The sequence below is a fragment of the Dendropsophus ebraccatus genome, chromosome 2 (genome assembly GCF_027789765.1).
Source record: "Dendropsophus ebraccatus isolate aDenEbr1 chromosome 2, aDenEbr1.pat, whole genome shotgun sequence".
Taxonomy (NCBI): domain Eukaryota; kingdom Metazoa; phylum Chordata; class Amphibia; order Anura; family Hylidae; genus Dendropsophus; species Dendropsophus ebraccatus.
In genome coordinates this window covers 12,215,195-12,238,603 of record NC_091455.1, presented here as the reverse complement: position 1 = coordinate 12,238,603, position 23,409 = coordinate 12,215,195, and the positions used below count along the sequence as shown (strand labels likewise).

The window sequence follows — 23,409 nt, the reverse complement described above, 5'->3', positions numbered from 1 at the left end:
GAGAAGCTGAACAGAATGATATATCACTTAATTTTTCTGTGTAGCTGTTCTGGAGATATCTTTCAGAATAACAAGGACAATAACTAGTCCTTTCCATTAAGTGCGTGTGCTCAGTACTCCTGGATATTCATAACCACCAGCACACTCTGCCCACCAGCTGCTGATAGGCAGTTGTCTATGAGGTCAATAGGCAGATAGCTGTCAATCATCAGTTGAAGGGTGGAGGGAGTGGCGCAGCACAAAGCCAATTCTACTGCGTATTAGGAGAACGGCTGAACAGAATGATGTAATATTCCGATCTGTTCAGCATATCTGTCACTAGTGACAGTTCCCTTTTAAGCACATTACAATATGATGTGGCAGACTTATGAAGTGGTGCCTCAATGCATTTTGCACACCTTGGACTGTCTTTAAAGGGGAATTCCAGCCACTAAAACTTTCCAATTCATTAAATCGCAGTGGGTTCTGACCGCTGGAATCACCAGCATGTGGCCCCAGCACTCCCTGTTGCATAGAGAAAATGGGTGGTCATAAGTTTCAAAGTATAAGAGAGTCAGAGTGCTACCATATAAATGTATGGGATGCCTAGTGAACCACTTTAAAGGGGTTATCCACCCAAGAGCTAAAAATTAGTTGTTCCCAAAACTATCTGTTCTTGCTCCGCCAAGTCCCCCTGGGTATTTTGACCTAGCTCCCATCTTTCTAGATGTCGCCATCCCAGATTCAAAAATATTTCTAAAAGCCAGTCTACACTCACCGGCCACTTTATTCGGTACACCATGCTAGTAACGGGTTGGACCCCCTTTTGCCTTCAGAACTGCCTCAATTCTTGGTGGCATAGATACAACAAGGTGCTGGAAGCTTCCTCAGAGATTTTGGTCCATATTGACATGATGGCATCACACAGTTGCCGCAGATTTGTCGGCTGCACATCCATGATGCGAATCTCCCGTTCCACCACATCCCAAAGATGCTTTATTGGATTGAGATCTGGTGACTGTGGAGGCCATTGGAGTACAGTGAACTCATTGTCATGTTCAAGAAACCAGTCTGAGATGATTCTAGCTTTATGACATGGCGCATTATCCTGCTGAAAGTAGCCATCAGATGTTGGGTACATTGTGGTCATAAAGGGATGGACATGGTCAGCAACAATACTCAGGTAGGCTGTGGCGTTGCAACAATGCTCAATTGGTACCAAGGGGCCCAAAAAATGCCAAGAAAATATTCCCCACACCATGACACCACCACCACCAGCCTGAACCGTTGATACAAGGCAGGATGGATCCATGCTTTCATGTTGTTGACGCCAAATTCTGACCCTACCATCCGAATGTCGCAGCAGAAATCGAGACTCATCAGACCAGGCAACGTTTTTCCAATCTTCTACTGTCCAATTTCGATGAGCTTGTGCAAATTGTAGCCTCAGTTTCCTGTTCTTAGCTGAAAGGAGTGGCACCCGGTGTGGTCTTCTGCTGCTGTAGCCCATCTGCCTCAGAGTTGGCCGTACTGTGCGTTCAGAGATGCTCTTCTGCCTACCTTGGTTGTAACGGTTGGCTATTTGAGTCACTGTTGCCTTTCTATCAGCTCAAACCAGTCTGCCCATTCTCCTCTGACCTCTGGCATCAACAAGGCATTTCCGCCCACAGAACTGCAGCTCACTGGATGTTTTTTCTTTTTCGGACCATTCTCTGTAAACCCTAGAGATGGTTGTGCGTGAAAATCCCAGTAGATCAGCAGTTTCTGAAATACTCAGACCAGCCCTTCTGGCACCAACAACCATGCCACGTTCAAAGGCACTCAAATCACCTTTCTTCCCCATACTGATGCTCGGTTTGAACTGCAGGAGATTGTCTTGACCATGTCTACATGCCTAAATGCACTGAGTTGCCGCCATGTGATTGGCTGATTAGAAACTAAGTGGTAACGTGCAGTTGGACAGGTGTACCTAATAAAGTGGCCGTTGAGTGTATATACAAGATGCCACTGGCTGGGAAACTACATTTCCCAGCATGCATTGCACCTCAGAGGAAACTGCAAAGTATCCACCTCACTTGTATCTGCCCATCACAGGCTTACTCTGCTTCCAGATTACACGGTAAACAAAATGCCTATCTTCTACCTATCTATTCATTCATTTACACAGGTTAGAAGGAGAGAGAGAGACATGAAATAACTGGGTCTCCTTTCCCCTATGCCGCTCAGAAGGCTGTCACTGTTCTGTTGCTTCCTCAACCCTTGGCTAGGGCCTCAATGATTGGTGTGATGTCAGTGGCAGCAGGGTTACAGATGAGATGTTACAGCTTGGCTGGCAACAGAAGAGACTGAGAAGGGGAGGATTGAAGTGGAGACAACAAAAGAAACCCAGATCACATGATCTTTGTCTCGGGAGGGAAGGGGAGGAGAGAGGAAAGGAGACAAAGTGGACCTGGAAGTAAAGGTTTTCTGCAGCTTCAGGGTCTAAGTCAGGATGCAGGAAAATTTATGTAACAGAAATCTATTACAAACAAGCTTAGATTATGGGTGGGGATTGAAGACAGTCACATAGACTTACAATGATAAAGACCCTAGCGATCGAAACACTGCCTTTCTACTTGGTCAGTCACTTGAGAATATTTCACCACCATGGATGCTGTTGGATTCCTTCCATTACATTGGCGGTCTGTGTCGGTCACAATCACACAACTGGAGAGAACAAGTGCTTAGTGTGTACTTCTCTAGTGATCTGTGGAGGCACAAACATCCGGACCCTGATCAAAACTGATCAAAATTTTACCCATGTCACGACAACCTGTTAAAACATTTTTTCTTTAAGTGACAGTGCCCATTTAAAGCATTTCTGTCATTTGTAATATTGTGTGACATGTCAAGGGAAGTGTCAAAAGTAGTGTTGAGTGGCGAGGTCTAACTGTACAGGTTTGGAGACCATTGCTGAACCTGAATAACCTCTCAAAAGTTACTGATTGCCTCGGGTCTCACTCCTAAGAACTCTGCAATCACCAGACACAGAACAGTCAGATGATGGGCCGGCCGGCGAGTAGACTGCACTGCCGATCACTTCCCTGTATCTATGGGCCACAGTGGATCTAAGGAGTGAGACCCACCGCAGTCAATAACTTCTCACGTGTCTGATGGCAGGTCTATGGGTTTTTACAAATGAGGTTAACGCTTGAAGTGTAAGAGTTGTGTGTGGATTGCCAGTGTTACTAGGTTTCCCAATATCCTTAAATTTTTACAGGAATTAAAGGATTTCTTCACATTTTACTTTTGAGAGTGGAGAGAGAAAGTAGAGACAGAAAAGAGAGGAGAGAGAAGAGAAAGAGGGTAGAGAAAAGGGAAAGGAAAGTAGAGAGAAAAATGAGAAAGGAAAGAGAAGAGAGAGTCAGAAGAAAGAGGAGAGAGGGGACAGAGAAGAGAAAGAAGAGAAAGAAAAGAGGGGAGAGAAAAGAGTCAGAAGAGAGAAGAATGAGAAAGAGAAGAGAGAAGAAAAAGAGAATCAGAAGAGAGAGAGGAGAGAAATAAGAGAGAAGAAACAGAGGAGTCAGGCAAGAAAGAGAAGAGAGAGTCAGAAAAGAGAAGAGAGAGGGGATAGAGAAGAGATAGAAATAAAAAAGAGGGGAGAGAGTCAGAAGAGAGAATGAGAAAGAAGATAGATAGAGCCAGAAGAGAGAAGAAAGAAAGAAAAGAAAGAAAGAAGAGAAGAGAGAAGAAAGAGAGAAAAGAGAATCAGAAGAGAGAAAGGAGACAGAAGAGAAAAGAAACAGAAGAGACAGTCAGGCAAGAGACAGACGAGAGGAGAAAAGGGATGGAGAAGAGAAAGGAGAGAGGGGATAGAGAAGAGAAAGAAGGGAGAGAAAAGAGAGTCAGAAGAGAAAAGAATGAGAAAGGAAAGAGAGAGGAGAGATAGAGTCAGAAGAGAGAAGAGAGAAAAGAAAGAAGAGAGAAGAAAGAAAGGAAAATCAGAAGAGAGAAAGGAGAGAGGAGAGAGAAGAGTCAGAAGAAAGAAGAAAAAGAGGAGACAATCAGGCGAGAGAGAGAAGAAAAAGAGAGGATGGAAAAGAAGAGAAAGAAGTGAGAGGTTACATAAAAGATGGATTCCTACACTGGACAGCCCCTTTAAGCTTTATATACATATAATTCCGGCCCATCCTTCCCATTGTTATCGGTTTACGCTCTACCTCTATTGTTTCCTTTTCATGGATGCTCATCTATAAATCCGCGGCCTTAGGAGAGGCGGCACAATACACAGGGATCTGTTACATCATCTCCAGTCTAGAGCGGGCCGGGAGATGAAACAGACGTTCCCTCCGTCCCATATTTATTTTTTATTTTGTTCATTTGAAGCCAAATTAAAGCAAGAGCTGATTTAGCGGATCAGTGGTTTCCATCTGGAGACTCGTATGGATGTTACACGTACCTTCCCTCCATAGATTCTCTACTGCAACTATTCAATTTGAAGGGTCTCTGCGGAGCGATCGCCTTAGGGAGACCTCATCACAGATTCCTCAGATCAAGACCACTACTTACTCTTCAATTACACAGCTGGAAAAAAATATTCTTTAATTGCTTTTTTTTTTCCTGTTCTGATGTCATTACTGAGCGGATCTGTGATACAGACGAAACCCGGGTCATACCGAAAATGGGGGGAACATGACACCCCTGTATGTAAGGACTGTATGCAAGAGCTTTAAAGGGAAAGAGACTATATTTATAGTCTGATTTATAATACCAGAAACAGAAGGTATAACTCAGGATCAGTACAGGATCAGTAATGTAATGTATATACACAGTGACCTCACTGGCTATATCAATCTCTGTAGGATAGATAGATAGATAGATAGATAGATAGATAGATAGATAGATAGATAGATAGATAGATAGGAGATAGATAGATAGATAGATAGATAGATAGATAGATAGGAGATAGATAGGAGATAGATAGATAGAAGATAGATAGATAGAAGATAGATAGATAGATAGATAGGAGATAGATAGATAGATAGATAGATAGATAGATAGATAGATAGATAGATAGGAGATAGATAGATAGATAAATAGATAGATAGAGAGATAGGAGATAGATAGATAGATAGATAGATAGATAGGAGATAGATAGATAGATAGATAGATAGATAGATAGGAGATAGATAGATAGATGATAGATAGGAGATAGATAGGAGATAGATAGGAGATAGACAGATAGATAGATAGATAGATAGATAGATAGATAGGAGATAGACAGATAGATAGATAGATAGATAGATAGATAGATAGGAGATAGATAGATAGATAGATAGATAGATAGATAGGAGATAGATAGATAGATAGATAGATGATAGATAGGAGATAGATAGGAGATAGATAGATAGATAGGAGATAGATAGATAGATAGATAGATAGATAGATAGATAGATAGATAGATAGATAGATAGGAGATAGATAGATAGATAGATAGATAGATGATAGATAGGAGATAGATAGATAGATAGATAGATAGATAGACAGATAGGAGATAGATAGATAGATAGATAGGAGATAGATAGATAGGAGATAGATAGATAGATGATAGATAGGAGATAGATAGATAGATAGATAGACAGATAGGAGATAGATAGATAGATAGATAGATAGATAGATAGATAGATAGATAGATAGATAGATAGATAGGAGATAGATAGATAGGAGATAGATAGATAGATGATAGATAGGAGATAGATAGATAGATAGATAGATAGATAGATAGGAGATAGATAGGAGATAGATAGGAGATAGATAGATAAATAGATAGATAGATAAATAGATAGATAGATAGGAGATAGGAGATAGATAGGAGATAGGGGTCCTCTCTCCCCATGTACCAGTCGGCCATTTACCTTTATGTAACGTGTTTTCATCCTGTAATCTTCCTGTTCCCCCTATCTCTTGTATAGCGCACTATAAATAAACAATAATAATAATAGATGGATGTGGTAACAGACAGGTAGGCCGGGACGTTGCTGCAGCTGATGACGTCCTCACGCTGTACACACGGCCTCTCCAGCTTGCCGCCTGTACCCCAGAGATTAGTTTGTGAATTCTGCTCAGCTCTGGCTCCCCGCGCCGCCCCCCAGCGCACCTCAGAGAGCCGCAGCGCGCCATATGTTACCCTGATACACATTAATAAATGAAAGCGGGGCGGCTTCCATCACCACTGGCTCCCCGGCAGAGGAGTCTATGGACGGTAGTGACAGCACTGCCATGCGCTCTCCCCGCTCATCTGTTCTATTGAATGTATGTCCCGGGGGACTGCGGGGTCTCCGAGGTGTCACGGACGCTCATGATGAACAGAAAGTTATGAAATATTCAAATATGGTCACGAATCAGGAATGTAGAAATACATGGGAAGGACATATGTTACATGAATAGATCATTACATGAGATCAGTACAAGCAGGCTGGAGTCATGTATAGGCAGAATAATCATCTACTACTGGCAGCATCCTTAGGACAGGCCATCAACATCTCATCACTGGGGGTCGGACACATGGGAACCCCCAAACAGCAAAAAATGGGGCCAAATCTTTCACTTCTTTGTGTAACACAGCGCCATTCTCTTCCCATGTGGCTGTGCCTGGTACTGCACCTTAGCACATCTGATGATCAGGGGTGGTCTATGTTTTATCCAAAAATATTATATCATTTCTTTATAGCATCAATATATTCCACAGTGTCATTCATATTGGTTCCCATTGGGGTCACAGACTCAATTACAGAGGGTAAAGGCCCTACTCCACGTTACGGACAATAATCGTCCCGTGAAATAGAAGGCAACGATCAGCCGACATCGTTTAATTCGGCTTATCGTTGCGTTGTTCGTCTTTCAAACATGTTGAAAAACAAATGACTGGGATAGCAGCGATCTGTTGCCGCCGCTCTGTGGAACAGGAGCGGCGGCAGCAGATCGTCGCTATCCTCTATGGGCTGTTCGGACAATCTAGCGATCACCCGGGGCAGCCTCCCCTGCCGGACTCACTCGCTCGCTGCTGACGCGCGGAATAGTGGCGCCAGTGGGTGGGGAATGCTGGCAGCGCTCGTTTACTCCTCTCATCGGCCCGTGGAATAGGGCCTTAAGTTTTATGGAGATTGGGAGGGGGGTAATTGACTCCACAAAACTACTGTGATGCCCATATACTGTAATGGGAACTCAAAAGAATGGGGGCCTGGGTCAGAGTGATGCAAGATGCTCACGGCCATCAGAAGTTATCTGTGCAATGGAAAGTCTACTCATGCTGACAGTATCAGCTGCAATTTCCCTGCTTCACCCAGTCCCAGTGTTTATAGGGCAGGAGGTGGTGGGGCTCAGGATATAGGGGTACTTAAAAGGGGGGAAAAATGCTTTCAAATCAACTGGTTTCAGAAACTTATAAAGATTTGAAATTTGCTTCTATTTAAAAATCTCAAATCTTCCACAGTACTTATCAGCTGCTGTATGTCCTGTCCTGTATTCTTTCCAGGCTGACACTGTGCTCTCTGTCCATGTCAGGAACTGTCCAGAGCGGGAGAGGTTTCTATGGGGATTTGCTGCTGCTCTGGACAGTTCCTGACATGGACAGAGGTGGCAGCAGAGAGCACTGTGTCAGACTGGAGAGAATACACCACTTCCTGCAGGACATACAGCAACTGATAAGTAATGGATGACTGGAGATTTTCGAATAGAAGTAAATTACAGATCTGTATAACTTTCTGACACCAGTTGATTTCAAAGAAAAAGATTTCGGGGGTCACCTATAATACAAGTGCGGGCATACCAGCTCTATCCCTTCCCTACATCACCGAAAGCTTTACAAACCTTATTAAAACCATCAGCTCTTCCCTCTGCGATCGTCTCCACTTTCCTCTTGAGCGGCTTTATGAAGTATTTACATTGCTATTAATTCCAGCTGTAATTTAGCCGTCAATCACGGCGTATTTACTAATGCGCTAACAGATCGGAGTTCTTCTGATGTTTAGTATACGTAATGCGGCTCGTAGCGCAGCGCTCCTCCACCACCATCACCTACATCACATTGGCTGCGGCATCTATGGATACAATACGCTTCCAATATGTGCAACTATTTAATGTGATCATGTAATGTGCTCGCGGTGGCGGCCTGTCTGATTCCAGGCGTGGAGGACCTCTCTTCTGAGATTAGACAAGCTTTTTTTTTTTTTTTTTTTTTTTTGGCTGCTGTTTGCATAATTGCCAAAAATAGAACTCAATCTGTTTGTCTTTCCAGGGTAAGTAAATTCGACTTTTTTTTTTCACCTCAGTTTCCATGGAGATGGTGAGAGTATCAATGACAGACAGAAACGGCTCCGAGTGGGATCTGGCTATTTATAAACTATCGGGACACATGGAGATGTCTAGTTACACTGACGGATAGCCTGTAAGCAAACGGGATCCGCAACCGACCTAAGAGGTGAATGATGGGGAGAAGTAGGGAGCAATTATAGTGATTATACATATATACAGGTGCCGACCCCCAGAGACATGGAGAGGATCCTCAGCCGTGCTTCAAAAAGATCAACCTGGACTCGTCACCCGTCCACTATAAAAAGTTCCGTCATATAGAACATTATTATTTATCGGTTATAACATATATGTGTATTTATATTAATATATATATATTTCTCTCATCAATTGCCCAAATGAGATAGAAAGACAGAAAAAGCACCCCCCCCCCCCTACCACCTGGCTGCACTGGTCAGAAATCAATACCCTTAAATCCTTAAATGCTAACACAGAACTGCTGATATAGAGGATTTCTCATTTCCAAGTACATCATTTTACATTTGGAAACCTTGAATTGCAGTTTCCATTGTTTTCACCACTTATCTAGTAAAGCTAAATCCTTTTCCATATTACTGTCACCTCCAGCAATATCAACCCTATTGCCTATTGTGTCACCAGCAGACAAACCTTACCTACCAAACCTTCCCCTATGTCACTATCCTTACCTACCAAACCTTCTCCTACGTCACTATCCTTACCTACCAAACCTTCCCCTATGTCACTATCCTTACCTACCAAACCTTCTCCTATGTCACTATCCTTACCTACCAAACCTTCTCCTATGTCATTATCCTTACCTACCAAACCTTCTCCTATGTCACTATCCTTACCTACCAAACCTTCCCCTATGTCACTATCCTTACCTACCAAACCTTCTCCTATGTCACTATCCTTACCTACCAAACCTTCTCCTATGTCACTATCCTTACCTACCAAACCTTCCCCTATGTCACTATCCTTACCTACCAAACCTTCTCCTACGTCACTATCCTTACCTACCAAACCTTCCCCTATGTCACTATCCTTACCTACCAAACCTTCTCCTATGTCACTATTATTATCTACCAAACCTTCTCCTGTGTCACTATCCTTACCTACCAAACCTTCTCCTATGTCACTATCCTTACCTACCAAACCTTCTCCTATATCACTATCCTTACCTACCAACCCTTCTCCTATGTCACTATCCTTACCTACCAAACCTTCTCCTATATCACTATCCTTACCTACCAACCCTTCTCCTATGTCACTATCCTTACCTACCAAACTTTCTCCTATGTCACTATCCTTACCTACCAAACCTTCTCCTACGTCACTATCCTTACCTACCAAACCTTCTCCTATATCACTATCCTTACCTACCAAACCTTCCCCTATGTCACCATCCTTACCTACCAAACCTTCCCCTATGTCACTATCCTTACCTACCAAACCTTCTCCTACGTCACTATCCTTACCTACCAAACCTTCCCCTATGTCACTATCCTTACCTACCAAACTTTCTCCTATGTCACTATCCTTACCTACCAAACCTTCTCCTACGTCACTATCCTTACCTACCAAACCTTCTCCTATATCACTATCCTTACCTACCAAACCTTCCCCTATGTCACCATCCTTACCTACCAACCTTCTCCTATGTCACTATCCTTACCTACCAAACCTTCTCCTATGTCACTATCCTTACCTACCAACCCTTCTCCTATGTCACTAATATTACCTACCAAACCTTCTCCTATGTCACTATCCTTACCTACCAAACCTTCTCCTATGTCACTATCCTTACCTACCAAACCTTCTCCTATGTCACTATCCTTACCTACCAACCCTTCTCCTATGTCACTATCCTTACCTACCAAACCTTCTCCTATGTCACTATCCTTACCTACCAACTCTTCTCATATGTCACCATCCTTACCTACCAAACCTTCTCCTATGTCAGTAATCTTATGTTTTATGTATCTCTGATAGAACATCTTGTAACACTGATCTAGAACAACACTGATCTAGAACAACACCTTGTTGACACTTGTTAATCCAGAACACATGACACATGGATAAAAAAAACAAAACCTTGCCACCTCCGGACAAATCTGCATCATACAAGGTAATACAAGATTACTGCAAGAAAAACCTGACTTCAGCAAGAATATAAACAGCGCCATAACTAAGTCATTGCATGGCCCGGGGGCAGGGACAGGGCTCTTTAATAATGCAAACAATGGGAGAGCGGTGCCCTTCTGATCAACCAGAAAAACAATATTATTTCTATAATCTAGAGCGTGGCTGGGTGGGAGCCCGGGGGCTGGTGTACGGCTGCAGACTATTCCCTGACAGTCTGCAGATTATTGGAATCATGCATATTTAATTGCCTTTCATACAAACAATCATCACACAGCTCTGGAATGGTAATGTAGAAAGGCAAAGACTGCAATGGCAGCCGATGGGGGGTTATAATTACCGCTGTTCTTTATAATTCTCCGAAATTCTGATCAGGGTTATCCCCTCCGACTCCTGAGTGGGTGGGGCCAAAAATGATCATGTGACTCATCTATGGCACTGCGCAGTAACCCTAGTCATGACTGTGATATATGACTGTGTAAGTATGGATGTACTTTTTCTATAGTCAGCTAAAAAGGGGCCAATATGGGTATGGGAGGACCCCGATTCATCCATTTGAATGATGGACATGTAATACAACATCTGTCCTGCAGTGGCCGCTGCTGAGAAAAGGCATAGCTAATCTGAGTCATTGACTTGTGTTGATCGGCTGATCACCGAGCTGACAACCCCTTTAAAAACTCCATAGCTTTAGTAGATTCTGAAACCAGATTATTATTATTATGGGAGGGCTCCACTTCATGTGCTTGAATGACCAGTATGTAATACCCCATTTCTACTGCAGGAGAAAAGTATAGCTGGTCTAAGGCAACTTCTGAAACCAGGATGTTGCTATACGAGCCCCCCAACCAAACGTATCTACCTGAATGACTGGCATGTAATACCCCACCCCTCCTGTAGTGGCCACTGCAGGATAAATGCACAGCTGGTCTCAGGCAGTGACCCGTACGATCAGCTGATCACAGAGCTGCAATCATCAAAGCTTTTGCTGATCTTTCCGTAGAGGAACAGTATCCCACGCCTTCGGACCCCCCAGTCTCCCATAATTATAGACAGTATTTCAGTTTTGTGCCTATGCAGCCAACTTTAAATAAACCTCGTTGTCACTTATAAATAATTAACTCCGTCTCCTCAATTAATTGTGTGATTATTAAACCATTAGCTGCAACGTTCTCCGGAGGATTCTCAAGATGACTCCATGGAAGAAGACACAGGATCCTGTCTGGAGACAGAGACTTACGTTCTATACATACTAACACAGTAACTAAGATGATGTAACCTTTGTTAAAGGACAGGGATAAAAAAAAAATTCCCGGTTATCATAAGATAAAATGCACAGACTGAGAAATAAAAAAATAAAATGAAAAAACACGACTTTAGCAGGTAATACTCCATTAGTAAGACACCTAAATACGGCTTCTTATCAGGATTCTGGGCTTACCTTTTTTATCTCTATAGACCTTTAAAAGTACCAAGATCTAGGCTGTCCTTTTAATATGTAAAAAGAAAAAGGCTAAAGTGTCCAGGGGGAGGTCCCTAGCAAGGCACGTGTCCAGGGGGAGGTCCCCAACAAGGCAAGAGCCCAGAGCTAACCAGCCTGTCTCCTTTTACTCACCACCCGTAACCCCCCCCCCCCAGTTCTCACATCCCACTTCTTGGTCTGAGCTGTGGCTTGAGACGTGACATCTCAAGGCAGCTCAGCCATTCATCGGCCGTAGCAGAGTCCTGCCTTGGGTGCTAAATGGCTGAGCTGCCTAGAGGCGTGACGTCTCAAGCCGCAGCTTAGACCAGGAAGCGGGAACGTGACCCGGGGAGGTAAGTGACCGGTGGCTTCTATACCCACCCCCTCCCCGGCTGTACACTGAAAATGACCCCAGCCCGGAGTACCCCTTTAAGAATAGACTGTTTTTTTTATTCTCCCCGGGGACACCAACATATTAAACGTTTACTTTGGGCAGAATAACCCTTTAAGGGGATCTTTTCCTAATTTTTCAGGCCTGGGTCAATTGGACACAGACAAAACCTTTAGACTTCTGCCCAGCCATGTCTATGCTGAAGGAGAAGAGACTTTATATCACACTGAAAAGGCCGTGCCAACCTGCTGATGAACAGAGAAGGATTTAGAGGTATCACGGCCTTGTGTGCTTAAGGAGCATGTAGAAAACACATCACCCGCAGAGCCAAGCAAACTACTGATCTGGCCGGGGAATTCAGACAGTGGATAAAGTCACGCTTCATTGGGTGTGAGTTGTCTTTAGGGGTGAGATCCATAGTCTGATTAAATTACAGAAGAGCAAGTTACCCATTCATTATAGCATTCGCCACACTCCGAATGATACAGTGTAATGGGATTCCTATCAGATACGATCGCTCAGCCATAAAACCCGTTTGACACCAGATTTTCTTCCAGCAGGGAACACTCTGATCTTTAAGAACTACAAGCTCTACAGACTTCAAAGATCTCGTTTCTTGTGCAAAAAAGAACAATAAATATTTTAGACAGACGGCAAAAAAAGTTACAATAAACTTGAATAACTTATTTTAGCCTGTGGGCAAAACCCTATAGAAGTCTACAGTATAGCCGGGGCCCATCTATATGAGGCTGGCGAAAGTGTCATGAACTGAAATAGAGATGAGAATGATAGATACCATAATAGAGGGATCCAGAGACACAAAAAAAAAAGTGTCTTAACGGGGTATTCTACTCAAATATAACTTTTGATATGTTGCTGCCCATGGTGAGACTAACAATTCCTTCCATACTTGTTATTATCTATTCAGCCTTCCTCCTCCATTTCTCAGCTGCTGCTTTCTGCTGAAGACACAAAAATCTGTGTATGAGCTTTTCTCTCTGTCTCCCCCTCCTCCCCTTTCCCTTCTGAGACAACTGATGTAAAGAAGTCACTGGCAGGCTTTATCTGCAACGTTGTAGCTTCTTTGTTATGCTGAGAGAATGAACTCACTGTGATAAACCCTTCCAGCATTACGAAGTTGCTGCAAAGTTACAGAGAGGGACTTGTATACATCATCTGTCTCAAATGGAAGGGGGAGGAGAGAGCAAGAGAGAAAAGCTTACACACAGATTGTTGTGTCTTCAGCAGAAAGCAGCAGCTGAGAACTGGGGGAAAGGAGACAGAATAGATAGTAACAAGTATGGAAGGAATTGTTAGTCTCACCATGGGTAGGAACATTTGAAAAAGTTATGTCTGAGTGAAATACCCCTTTAATGCCCATAATAACACAGGGACAGATTTATTAAAGAAAGCATTGTATTTTGGGGCTTCAAAAGGGATCCTTTGGCAGAAAGTTGAACACACACAAAGTCACTTGGTCTAGCTGTAAAGTTCTGAAATACAGAACAGCATCAAGAAGCCTGGCGAAGATAACGGAGAACATATAAACTTCCCATCACGTCTCTGGAAGGATTTAATCTCAGGTTTCCAGCTCGTGTTCCTAGAAGGTGCCACACTGATAATGAAAATCAGTCCCAAAGCTTACAACTTCTACTGTATACACAAGGTGAGATGCCTTAACACCTTCCTAGTCTCATCTGCTATTGCAGTGTCTCAGTACCTATATCCCACTACTTTATGTATAAGGTCGCCGTGTGGCTGAGGAATACCTTGCTTAGCACTTTACATTGTTTGGGCATCTTATGTTTTTTACTGCCTTAACAGTATACAGTGAGATTTATTATAAGTGCAAGGGTTAACAATAATAAAGTGTCTTAACAACACCCAGTGGTCAAGTCTGAAAGTATGATGCTTTGGTCACATGATTCTCTCAGCCAGTTCTAGCCCCTGTTAACCTAGTGGTGGACCTAAAATCCGTCTGAGCCCGGGTTTGGTCAGAGCAAATGTCTGCTAACTCAGTGGCATCTGTTGCACCCATAATTGGCCATCATACTATCATTCAAACTCTCAATGGTTCCTTTGGCACAGTGGAGGGTCAATAATCCCTACTCTATTGACTCTTAAAAGGGAAACTATCAGCAGGTTAGGTGAATGGAACCCTCTTGTGCATGGGTCCCTAAGGATGAAGGTAAGCAGCTTACCTTCATCCCCAATGCTGTTTTTGTATACTTTTTAGTTATATCCTCAGGATAATGCAGCCATTTGGAGCACTGGGGGTGGGGGCTGCCCCCAGCTGGCCTGCTTATATTCATTAGGAGGGGTGGGATGACCAGGGGCGGATCAGTGCTCTGGGGGCCATAGTCCCACCTCCGCTGCTCCAAACCACCCTTTTCGCCTAAGGATATAACTACACAGAAATGGCGCAAAGGGTGAGGATAAGAAACTTACCTTCATCCTCTGCGTCTCCTGCACAATAGGGACATATCAGCAGGTTAGATTTGACTAACCAGCTGATAGTTTCCCTTTAAGCCGATGACAAAGTGCCCACTGCTCAGATCCCCAATGATCAATTATAACCTGGCAGTAGGTGTTTAGTTTCCCTACAGCGCCAACACTGGAGAAGTGAAGCATTACCCAGTGCCCATTCATATCACTGGACTGTCTGTAATATAGGACAGGATAGGTCCTCCAAAGCACTCCTTGTAAGCCCTCTCCAATGTGGCTGAGACATGAGGATGTTCCTCAGAATTCCCTAACAGAAAACATGTTGGTGTACAGTATAGGAATGTCTAACCTGGACAATCCCTTTAACTGCACCTGGACAAAAACAAGTTTAGAAAACTTTTGTTTGTTGGATTTCCCAATTGGTTTAAATCCTTACAACAAACAATGTGAAAAACAAGCACACATAGTTTCTTTCTGCAGCGGAGAGACAATAATCAGATCTTCGAGTCTCCCGCATATCTGAAAAATAAATGTGACAGAAAGTTTACAAGATACGAATCGTGGATAGTGATAGATAGTGACAGGCAGAAGATGAAGCTATAAGACGATCTGTCATTGTACCCGGCAGCTAGGCCGACAGCGTGCCTTGCATTCCCCACTCAGAACATCAGATGGAAATTTTAAAGGGGAACTCCACCTTCAGATATCTTAATAAAATGTCATAGTGTCTGGTAACGGTTATAACATCAAGGGGCAAATTATTAGATTAAATAGGGGAATTAGTCATGGACCTTAAGTTGACATTATTGGGGTATGTGCAGCCCAGCAAGCAATAAGGCCCTTCATACTGTCACATTGGGTCACACGGTCATAGCTGGTTAGAGGGAACTAGATGATGAGCTGATCACGTTGCTGTGATCTGACGGGATCAGCTGTAATCTTTAAGGGAACCCAATGGCAAGAGCTCAATTCCTTTCATTTCTGCCACAGAACAGAAAAAAACAGCAGGCAGTACTGACTAAAAACGGCTAGTCAATTTCAATGGTCCACACCTGAACTTTGTGGTCCTGTTGTTTGGTCTACATTGTGTCTACCTGTTTTACTATCCATACCTGGTCTTTATGCTTCTATTCCACATCTGAACTTTGTGGTCCTGTTCTTTTCTCTACATCTGATCTTCCTGGCCGTGTTCCATGTCTCACATCTCGTTTTCATGTTTCTGTTCCATGCTTTGCATCTGGTTTTCAAGTTTGTTCTATGTTTGATCTACGTGGCCCTATTCCATGTTTCGTGGCCCTGTTCTATGCTCCATATCTAATCTTTAATCATGTTCTATGCTTTATTTCTTGTCATCAAGGTCCTATTCCATGTCACGTCCTTGTGGTCCTCTTCCAAATTCCATTTTTGGGCATCAGGGTCCTGTTCCACAATCCATGTCTGGGCCTCATGGTTTTTTTCTATGCTTAATTTTTGGGCCTTTTTCCTGTCAGGGCCTTTTCCACATTCCATGTCTGGGCCTCGTGGTCCTCTTCAACATTCCATGTCTGGGCCTAGTGGTCCTCTTCAACATTCCATGTCTAGTACTCATGGTCCTCTTCCACATTCCATGTCTAGTACTCATGGTCCTCTTCCACATTCCATGTCTGGGCCTCATGGTCCTCTTCCACATTCCATGTCTAGTACTCATGGTCCTCTTCCACATTCCATTTCTGGGCCTCATGGTCCTCTTCCAAATTTCATGTCTGGGCCTCATGGTCCTCTTCCACATTCCATGTCTGGGCCTCGTGGTCATCTTCTACATTCCATGTCTGGTGCTCGTGGTCCTCTTCTACATTCCATGTCTGGTGCTCGTGGTCCTCTTCCACATTCCATGTCTGCTGCTCGTGGTCCTCTTCCACATTCCATGTCTGGGCCTCATGGTCCTCTTCCACATTCTATGTCTAGTACTCATGGTCCTCTTCCACATTCCATGTCTGGGCCTCATGGTCCTCTTCCACATTCTATGTCTAGTACTCATGGTCCTCTTCCACATTCCATGTCTGGGCCTCATGGTCCTCTTCCACATTCTATGTCTAGTACTCATGGTCCTCTTCCACATTCCATGTCTGGGCCTCATGGTCCTCTTCCACATTCTATGTCTAGTACTCATGGTCCTCTTCCACATTCCATGTCTAGTACTCATGGTCCTCTTTCACAGTCCATGTCTGGTCCTCATTGTCCTGCTCTATGCTTTATGTCTTTATGCTAAGTCCATACTGCCATGTAGGTGTCAAAGATGACCCAGCAATTTCGTATAATCTGAATCATAGTCTAAACGATGCAAAACCAGCTGCATTTAAGGATCCACTCTCATGAGAACACACAATAAATAAGACAACACCAAGATCCTAATGCATAGTGCTTAGTATCACACATGACATGGGGCAATACAAGCCTGTGCACGATAAAGGAACGTTCTGCACCAAAGAAATTAACATCAAGTATATTAGTAGATTGCAGCAAATCCCACCTGCTGCTGTTCTTCCTAATAAATTACAATGGTAGGTAAACATTAAATCAGCTCAGGCATCTCCGGCCCAGACGTCATCTTAAAGGTTTTGCTTCTGCTTCATATGATATTTCCCATCAGCCTTCCAGAATGTCACCATAAAGCGAGACTGACAATACGAATGAATGAAAGCGGGAGAGAAGGCAAAGTCAATACAGATCTAACCGGTCCTCTATTTCCATGAGATTACATAAATGATCAATGTGACGTCTCCAACATCAATTCAGTGCAGACTTTTCTACTCAAAGAGCAGTCTTGGCGAGTGGTGCAAGAGAGCAAAATACAACCCGTCTGCAGGAAAACGAGAAGGATTAGAGAGGGAAAAGCTGCCGCCATGCAGACAAGTCGGATTCTACGTGTTTAACATGAGCACGACAGACGCTCCTGGCCATTATTAGATTGCTCCACCATGGTACAATGGGATAGAAGCGCTGACCAGGGAGCCGGCACCAATGTCGACACGGACGAGGAGAACGATTTACATCTGATCGTCGCAGGGTCTGCCCACTTCAATATAAATTTCAACATTAATTCCTTAATCTGTCATTTACCAGGAGGCGACGCTTAACTCCTGCACCACATTTACATTGGTTGGACACCTCGGTTCCAGGAGCGTCTCGTAAATCTCATCTCTCCTAATTGAAGTTGAAAAATTTAGTGAGAAAATCAGACGACGAAGCGAGAAATATATAGTCAAGTATCGGGGAGAGTCTCAGGAAATGACAGATGGGCCGTCTGCCGGGGCTGAATCTATTACATACACGTATATAGAAACAAAGAATACAAACACCATATACATATATACATAGATACACAAACAAACAGGACTATTACCATGTACATTTATATTATGTGTGCACACAAATGTGTTCCTATACAGATAGATAGATAGATAGATAGATAGATAGATAGATAGATAGGAGATAGATAGATAGGAGATAGATAGATAGATAGATAGATAGATAGGAGATAGATAGATAGATAGATAGATAGATAGATAGATAGATAGATAGATAGATAGATAAATAGGAGATAGATAGATAGATAGATAGATAGATAGATAGATAAATAGGAGATAGATAGATAGATAGATAGATAAATAGGAGATAGATAGATAGATAGATAGATAGATAGAAGATAGATAGATAGATAGATAGATAGGAGATAGATAGATAGAGATAGGAGATAGATAGATAGATAGATAGATAGATAGATAGATAGATAGATAGATAGGATAGGAGATAGATAGATAGATAGATAAATAGGAGATAGATAGATAGATAGATAGATAGATAGATAGATAGGAGATAGATAGATAGATAGGAGATAGATAGATAGATAGATAGATAGATAGGAGATAGATAGATAGATAGATAGATAGATAGATAGGAGATAGATAGATAAATAGGAGATAGATAGATAGGAGATAGATAGGAGATAGATAGATAGATAGATAGATAGATAGATAAATAGGAGATAGATAGATAGATAAATAGGAGATAGATAGATAGTGCTATAAATGAACCACTATAGTGGGGGCCCTGGGTCTGATTTTGCAGTGGGACCCACAAGCTTCACGTTACGCCTCTGCCCAAGGATCTACAGAGGATGGACCTCCATGGTGTTCCATCTCTCCACCTCCTGGAAAGCATCTATACTTTGTCAGCTAAAGACTGGAGGACCATGATGATAGAAACAGCCATGTACGGGCTGGATGTATGACTCCATGAAGGTATCTGAGCCGCACACCTGGATTTCTGGATACGTAGATGGGTAAGAGGAAACAATTTGCATGTGTTTGCCCACTGCCCCAGAAGAAGGATAGCTCCCCCACCTATAATTATGACTTTCAAGGCTTGACAGCTGTTCCCGTGGTGCGGACCACCCACCGTGCCGCAGGATTTGATGTCCTGGAGCTCGTACGCCTTTTGCTAACCCTCGTACATTAAAAATCTGGTTTTCTCTGGGCTGGAGCGAAGCGCGCTCGGCGGTTTCCACATCAAGCGTTTCTTTACAGTATAGTTAATTATTCATAATAGCTTCATAATGGAGTTCAGGATTACAAACCGCGGCTAATGCTTTGTAAGGATATAATCGTCAAGGCAACAATTAGGATGTCATTAGCGGAGGATTCTAGGACACGGGGAGGATCGGGGCCAGATCAGCGAAAAACAGGGGAACTAGGAGTCTCCGGGTCGTAATGGAATCAACTTCATGGCAGGGAAGAGATCTGGGACACAATCATGGCGGTGTCTTTCTTTAAAGAGGTATTCCAAGATTAAATAACTTGTCCCCTCTCCATAGGATAGAGAGATTTCAGGGCGTCTGACCTCCGAACCCCCCGACAATATCCAGATCGGGCCCTGGTTCCTTTGTTATGAATACAGCCACAGGTACGGCACTTGACCCACAGCTATATTCATCCCTATGGAGCATTGGGGAGAGCCGAGTGCTGTACTCTGCTCTCTCCGGTGGCTCTATTCATTCTCTATGGAGCTGCTGGAGAGAGAGGAGTACAGCATTCAGCACTTTCCAGCGGCTCCATAGGAATAAATAGAGCTGTGGGACACGTGCCGTACCTGTGGCTGTATTCATAAAGGATCTGGAGATTGCTGTGGGGGTATGGAGGTCAGACACCACAAAATCTCTTACTTGTCCCCTATCCTATGGAGAGGGCACTAGTTATTTTATCTTGGAATTCCCCCTTACAGAAAGGCAAAACAACATCATCCATGTAAAGAAAGTTAAAAGAAACTCAATGCAACGTTCTCAACTGAAACATTTGAGAAGAACTCGAGATGAGCGGAACTTTCTGCATTTGATTACCGCTGGCTGAAGAATTTCGATGCAGCCCTATCGCTGCCTGGGAAACATGGATACAGACATAGGCCACAGCCATGTTTTCCAGGACCTCCTAGGGCCGCATCTAACTTCTTCAACCCCCGGTGATCAAATGCCACATGTTTGAGGTTCGCTCATCTATACTCCTAACCATTGCATTGTGGGTAACATGGTCAACTCAGTGATGGTCATTTCAGCTGTAAGTGGTAACACTGATGGCAACTCGAGCGTGCTGCATTTATTTACTGGTGGCTGTAGAATTTGGATGTAGACCTAGGGAATCTTGGAAAACATGGATACAACCCTAGGCCATACTGTATGTTTTACAGGACCATACTATCAAGTGGCAGTACAGGGCTCTTAGAGCCAACAGGTATTCCTCCTGATTCCCCTATACACATGCAGGTTCGGCTGATGGCCGTGGCGGTGTTGAAATGCAACATGCCGGATGCTTCTCTCCCAATATCACCTGTGGTAGAAGAGACAATAAGTCCCCAAACAAATAAGACCAACAAGTGGCCGTGCAGAAAGCAGTGGTCTCTGACAACTTGTGGAATGTGTCATCTGAAATTCACGTTCCAAGCTGCCGACGGTGTTAGGGTACTAATACACGGGCAGATGGGGGCCCAATCACAACTATAAACGAGCGCCGATCTGCTAGATCAGCGCTCGTTTACTGGGCCTATTACACGGCCTGATAATCGTTTAACAAGGGCTGCACAGACATCGTTACCGATGTCCTTGCAGCCCTGGCTTATACTGTATACATCACCTATCCATGCTCCAGGGCTTCTCTTGCGCTCTGCTTCTTCTCAGATCCTGCTCGCTGCAGCTTCAGAGCGGCCTGTCTCAGCTGACCGGCCGCGGCGGTCCCGGTCTGTGATTGGCTGAGCGGCCTGTCAGCTGAGATAGGCCACTGCAACGGGCGGGACCCGGAAAGAAGCAGGCTGCAAGAGAAGCCCTGGAGCATGGATAGGTCATGTATACTGTTTGCAAACCATCAGCCGCCAGCCATGTATCACTAATACATGTAGCGATGCGCAGTCGGTGCCCAACGATTATAGGTCCAAACCTAAATCAACAATCAGCCGATGATCGTTGTCATCGGCTGATCATTGTGTCTATTACAAAGAGCGATAATCAACCGGATTGGGCCGATACGGACGATTATCGCTCCATGTAATAGGGCCCTTGGATAGCTGTTAAGTCGAGAAGACACCTGGTACCTTTCATACATCTGTGTTTGCTTCCATATGATATGAAAATGCTTTTATTCTCATGTGTGAAGAGTCAAAGAGGCGGTCCTAAGGTCCTGAATAGCAGCAAGCTGTAACACCTCCTTACTCCCCTTTACTGCTTGGACTGTCAATTAACAGAGATAGGGATGGGAGGGGGATCTAGGGGGTGTTACAGCTTGTGGGCGGTTCTTATAAGTAGAAAGGCTGTCTATTACTAAACAGGACCGCCCACTGGACTCCAAGGCCCAGAATGAGCAGAGATTTATAGCAATACCCTGAATAATTTCCTACACATCTATATAACAATGTTCTCAGCTCCCCCTGCTCTATAACATGGTGCTGCCACATGGTACAATTATTTGTATTTTCTGTAGCATGTATTGTGTATACGTCTCGATCTGGAGGAGTAGGAATGGTCGTCTGCAGGGACAAATCCGCACTAAGTCCTTCCTTCCCTCTGTAATCCTCTCCTCGTCTTGCACGGGGATGATGCAGGAGATGACGTGGAGGCCATTATAGCGGTATAAGAGGGATCGTGTGACATGCCATGTAGGATAACGCACACACGCACGCTGACATTTCCATAAAGGTCACGTAAATGATAGGTGGTAACTAGAATCCTGTGCCCACAGAGCAGATTCCTGGACTCGGCACACAGATTGCTCGGAGCTGGCATGTCCGCCTCTAATTACCTAGTACAGCTATTTGTGGTGCGGGAGTATTATCAGCATATGCTGCCGGTTATACCAGCCATAGACCGGAGTAACTCCTGCACTGCTGGACAGAAGCCAAGGTCCTTCACTTATAAGACACTCAAAGCTCTCCACCTACCCTGAGGGTTTGTCACAATGTGTCGGTGCAGGTAACACCAATCATCCTTAGGTTGGTGCAGATCCAAAAATCCTGGACAAGACCACAAACATTACACCTGAGCATGGGAAGTAGGTAACGCTAAGAATACATATTAGATATGAGTCGGCAAAATGTACCACAACCATCTAATGTGTATCGGGGCCTATGGAGTCTTTCCTAATGGAAGATGTCAAGGTGGAGGAAGAATAAGCATCTTGGATTTTAAATGTCCAATTCTTTGTTTTCTCACCATTTAGAAGCAGGTGTACAGGAAGGTGGAGGAGCTGTCAGATGACAGAAAACTTACGGAGCTCCATCCTACTCATGAAGGACAAGAGACCCAAATGTCTGTCTAAGGGAGCGTTCACATTACAGGATCTGCAGCAGATTTGATGGCCTAAGTTGGATTTGCTTGGAATCTGCAACTTCAAATCTGCTGCAGATCCTGTATGTGTAAACGTACCCTTAGGCTATGTTCACACGACATAAGTAAATTATTAATCACGGCCGTTTTGCAGATTTGCAACACGGCCGTGATTAATCCTTTAACCACATTGTGCTGCAGGCCAAGGGAATCCCGGCAGGAGTGTATATACATAGTATAAATGTAGCGGTGCCACAAAACACTTACATGTCGCACGCTCCAGTGAGTGCAGAGGCAAATTTGGATGCGGGCACGCACATATGCGCCTGCATCCGAATTCAACTGTAGTGTAGATCATCTGGCATGTACTGCAGTACCGGCCGGGAGGATCTTTTCTGACACCGGCCATTCCGTGACCTGGCCGGGTCATAAAACGGCAGGTGTCATACAATGTGTGAACATAGCCTTGAGATGGACACTTTTCCAGCTGAAGGACATTTTGGCTTGGGTAAAATTCCCAGTTATGTTCCAAGTTCCAATACTCTTAAAGGGGTCGAACACTGAGATGCACGGAAACTAGAGGTGGCATTTAAGAGTAGGTCTTTTCTCTTCTGGAGGAGGACCACTTTTCACTTTGATATCTTATAGTATTGAAGAGAGTCATCATCACCGACCATGCAGGACTATCCTTTCATGTGACACGAAAGACCATACAGGACTATCCTTCCATGTGACACCAAAGACCGTGCAGGACGATCCTTCCATGTGACACCAAAGACCATGCAGGACTATCCTTCCATGTGACACCAAAGACCATGCAGGACGATCCTTCCATGT

General features: G+C 43.8%; 1 protein-coding gene across 6 annotated transcripts in view; it reads right to left on the bottom strand.

Annotated features, from left to right (window-relative positions):
- The window catches only part of TRAPPC9 (trafficking protein particle complex subunit 9), a 348,662-nt gene that overhangs the window by 137,119 nt on the left and 188,134 nt on the right, over nucleotides 1-23,409 (bottom strand). The window contains exons 22-23 of one of the 6 annotated variants that reach the window (XM_069957055.1): nucleotides 5,874-5,934; nucleotides 2,625-2,725 (exon numbers count right to left, since the gene is read on the bottom strand). The exons of 4 other annotated variants lie outside the window; for them this stretch is intronic. In XM_069957055.1, coding sequence (XP_069813156.1) covers nucleotides 5,891-5,934 — 44 coding nt within the window. In that variant the 3' untranslated portion in view covers nucleotides 2,625-2,725; nucleotides 5,874-5,890. Of the gene's footprint in view, nucleotides 1-2,624; nucleotides 2,726-5,873; nucleotides 5,935-17,296; nucleotides 17,387-23,409 lie in introns of those variants that run through there. One more of the 6 variants, XM_069957056.1, reaches the window with a different exon arrangement.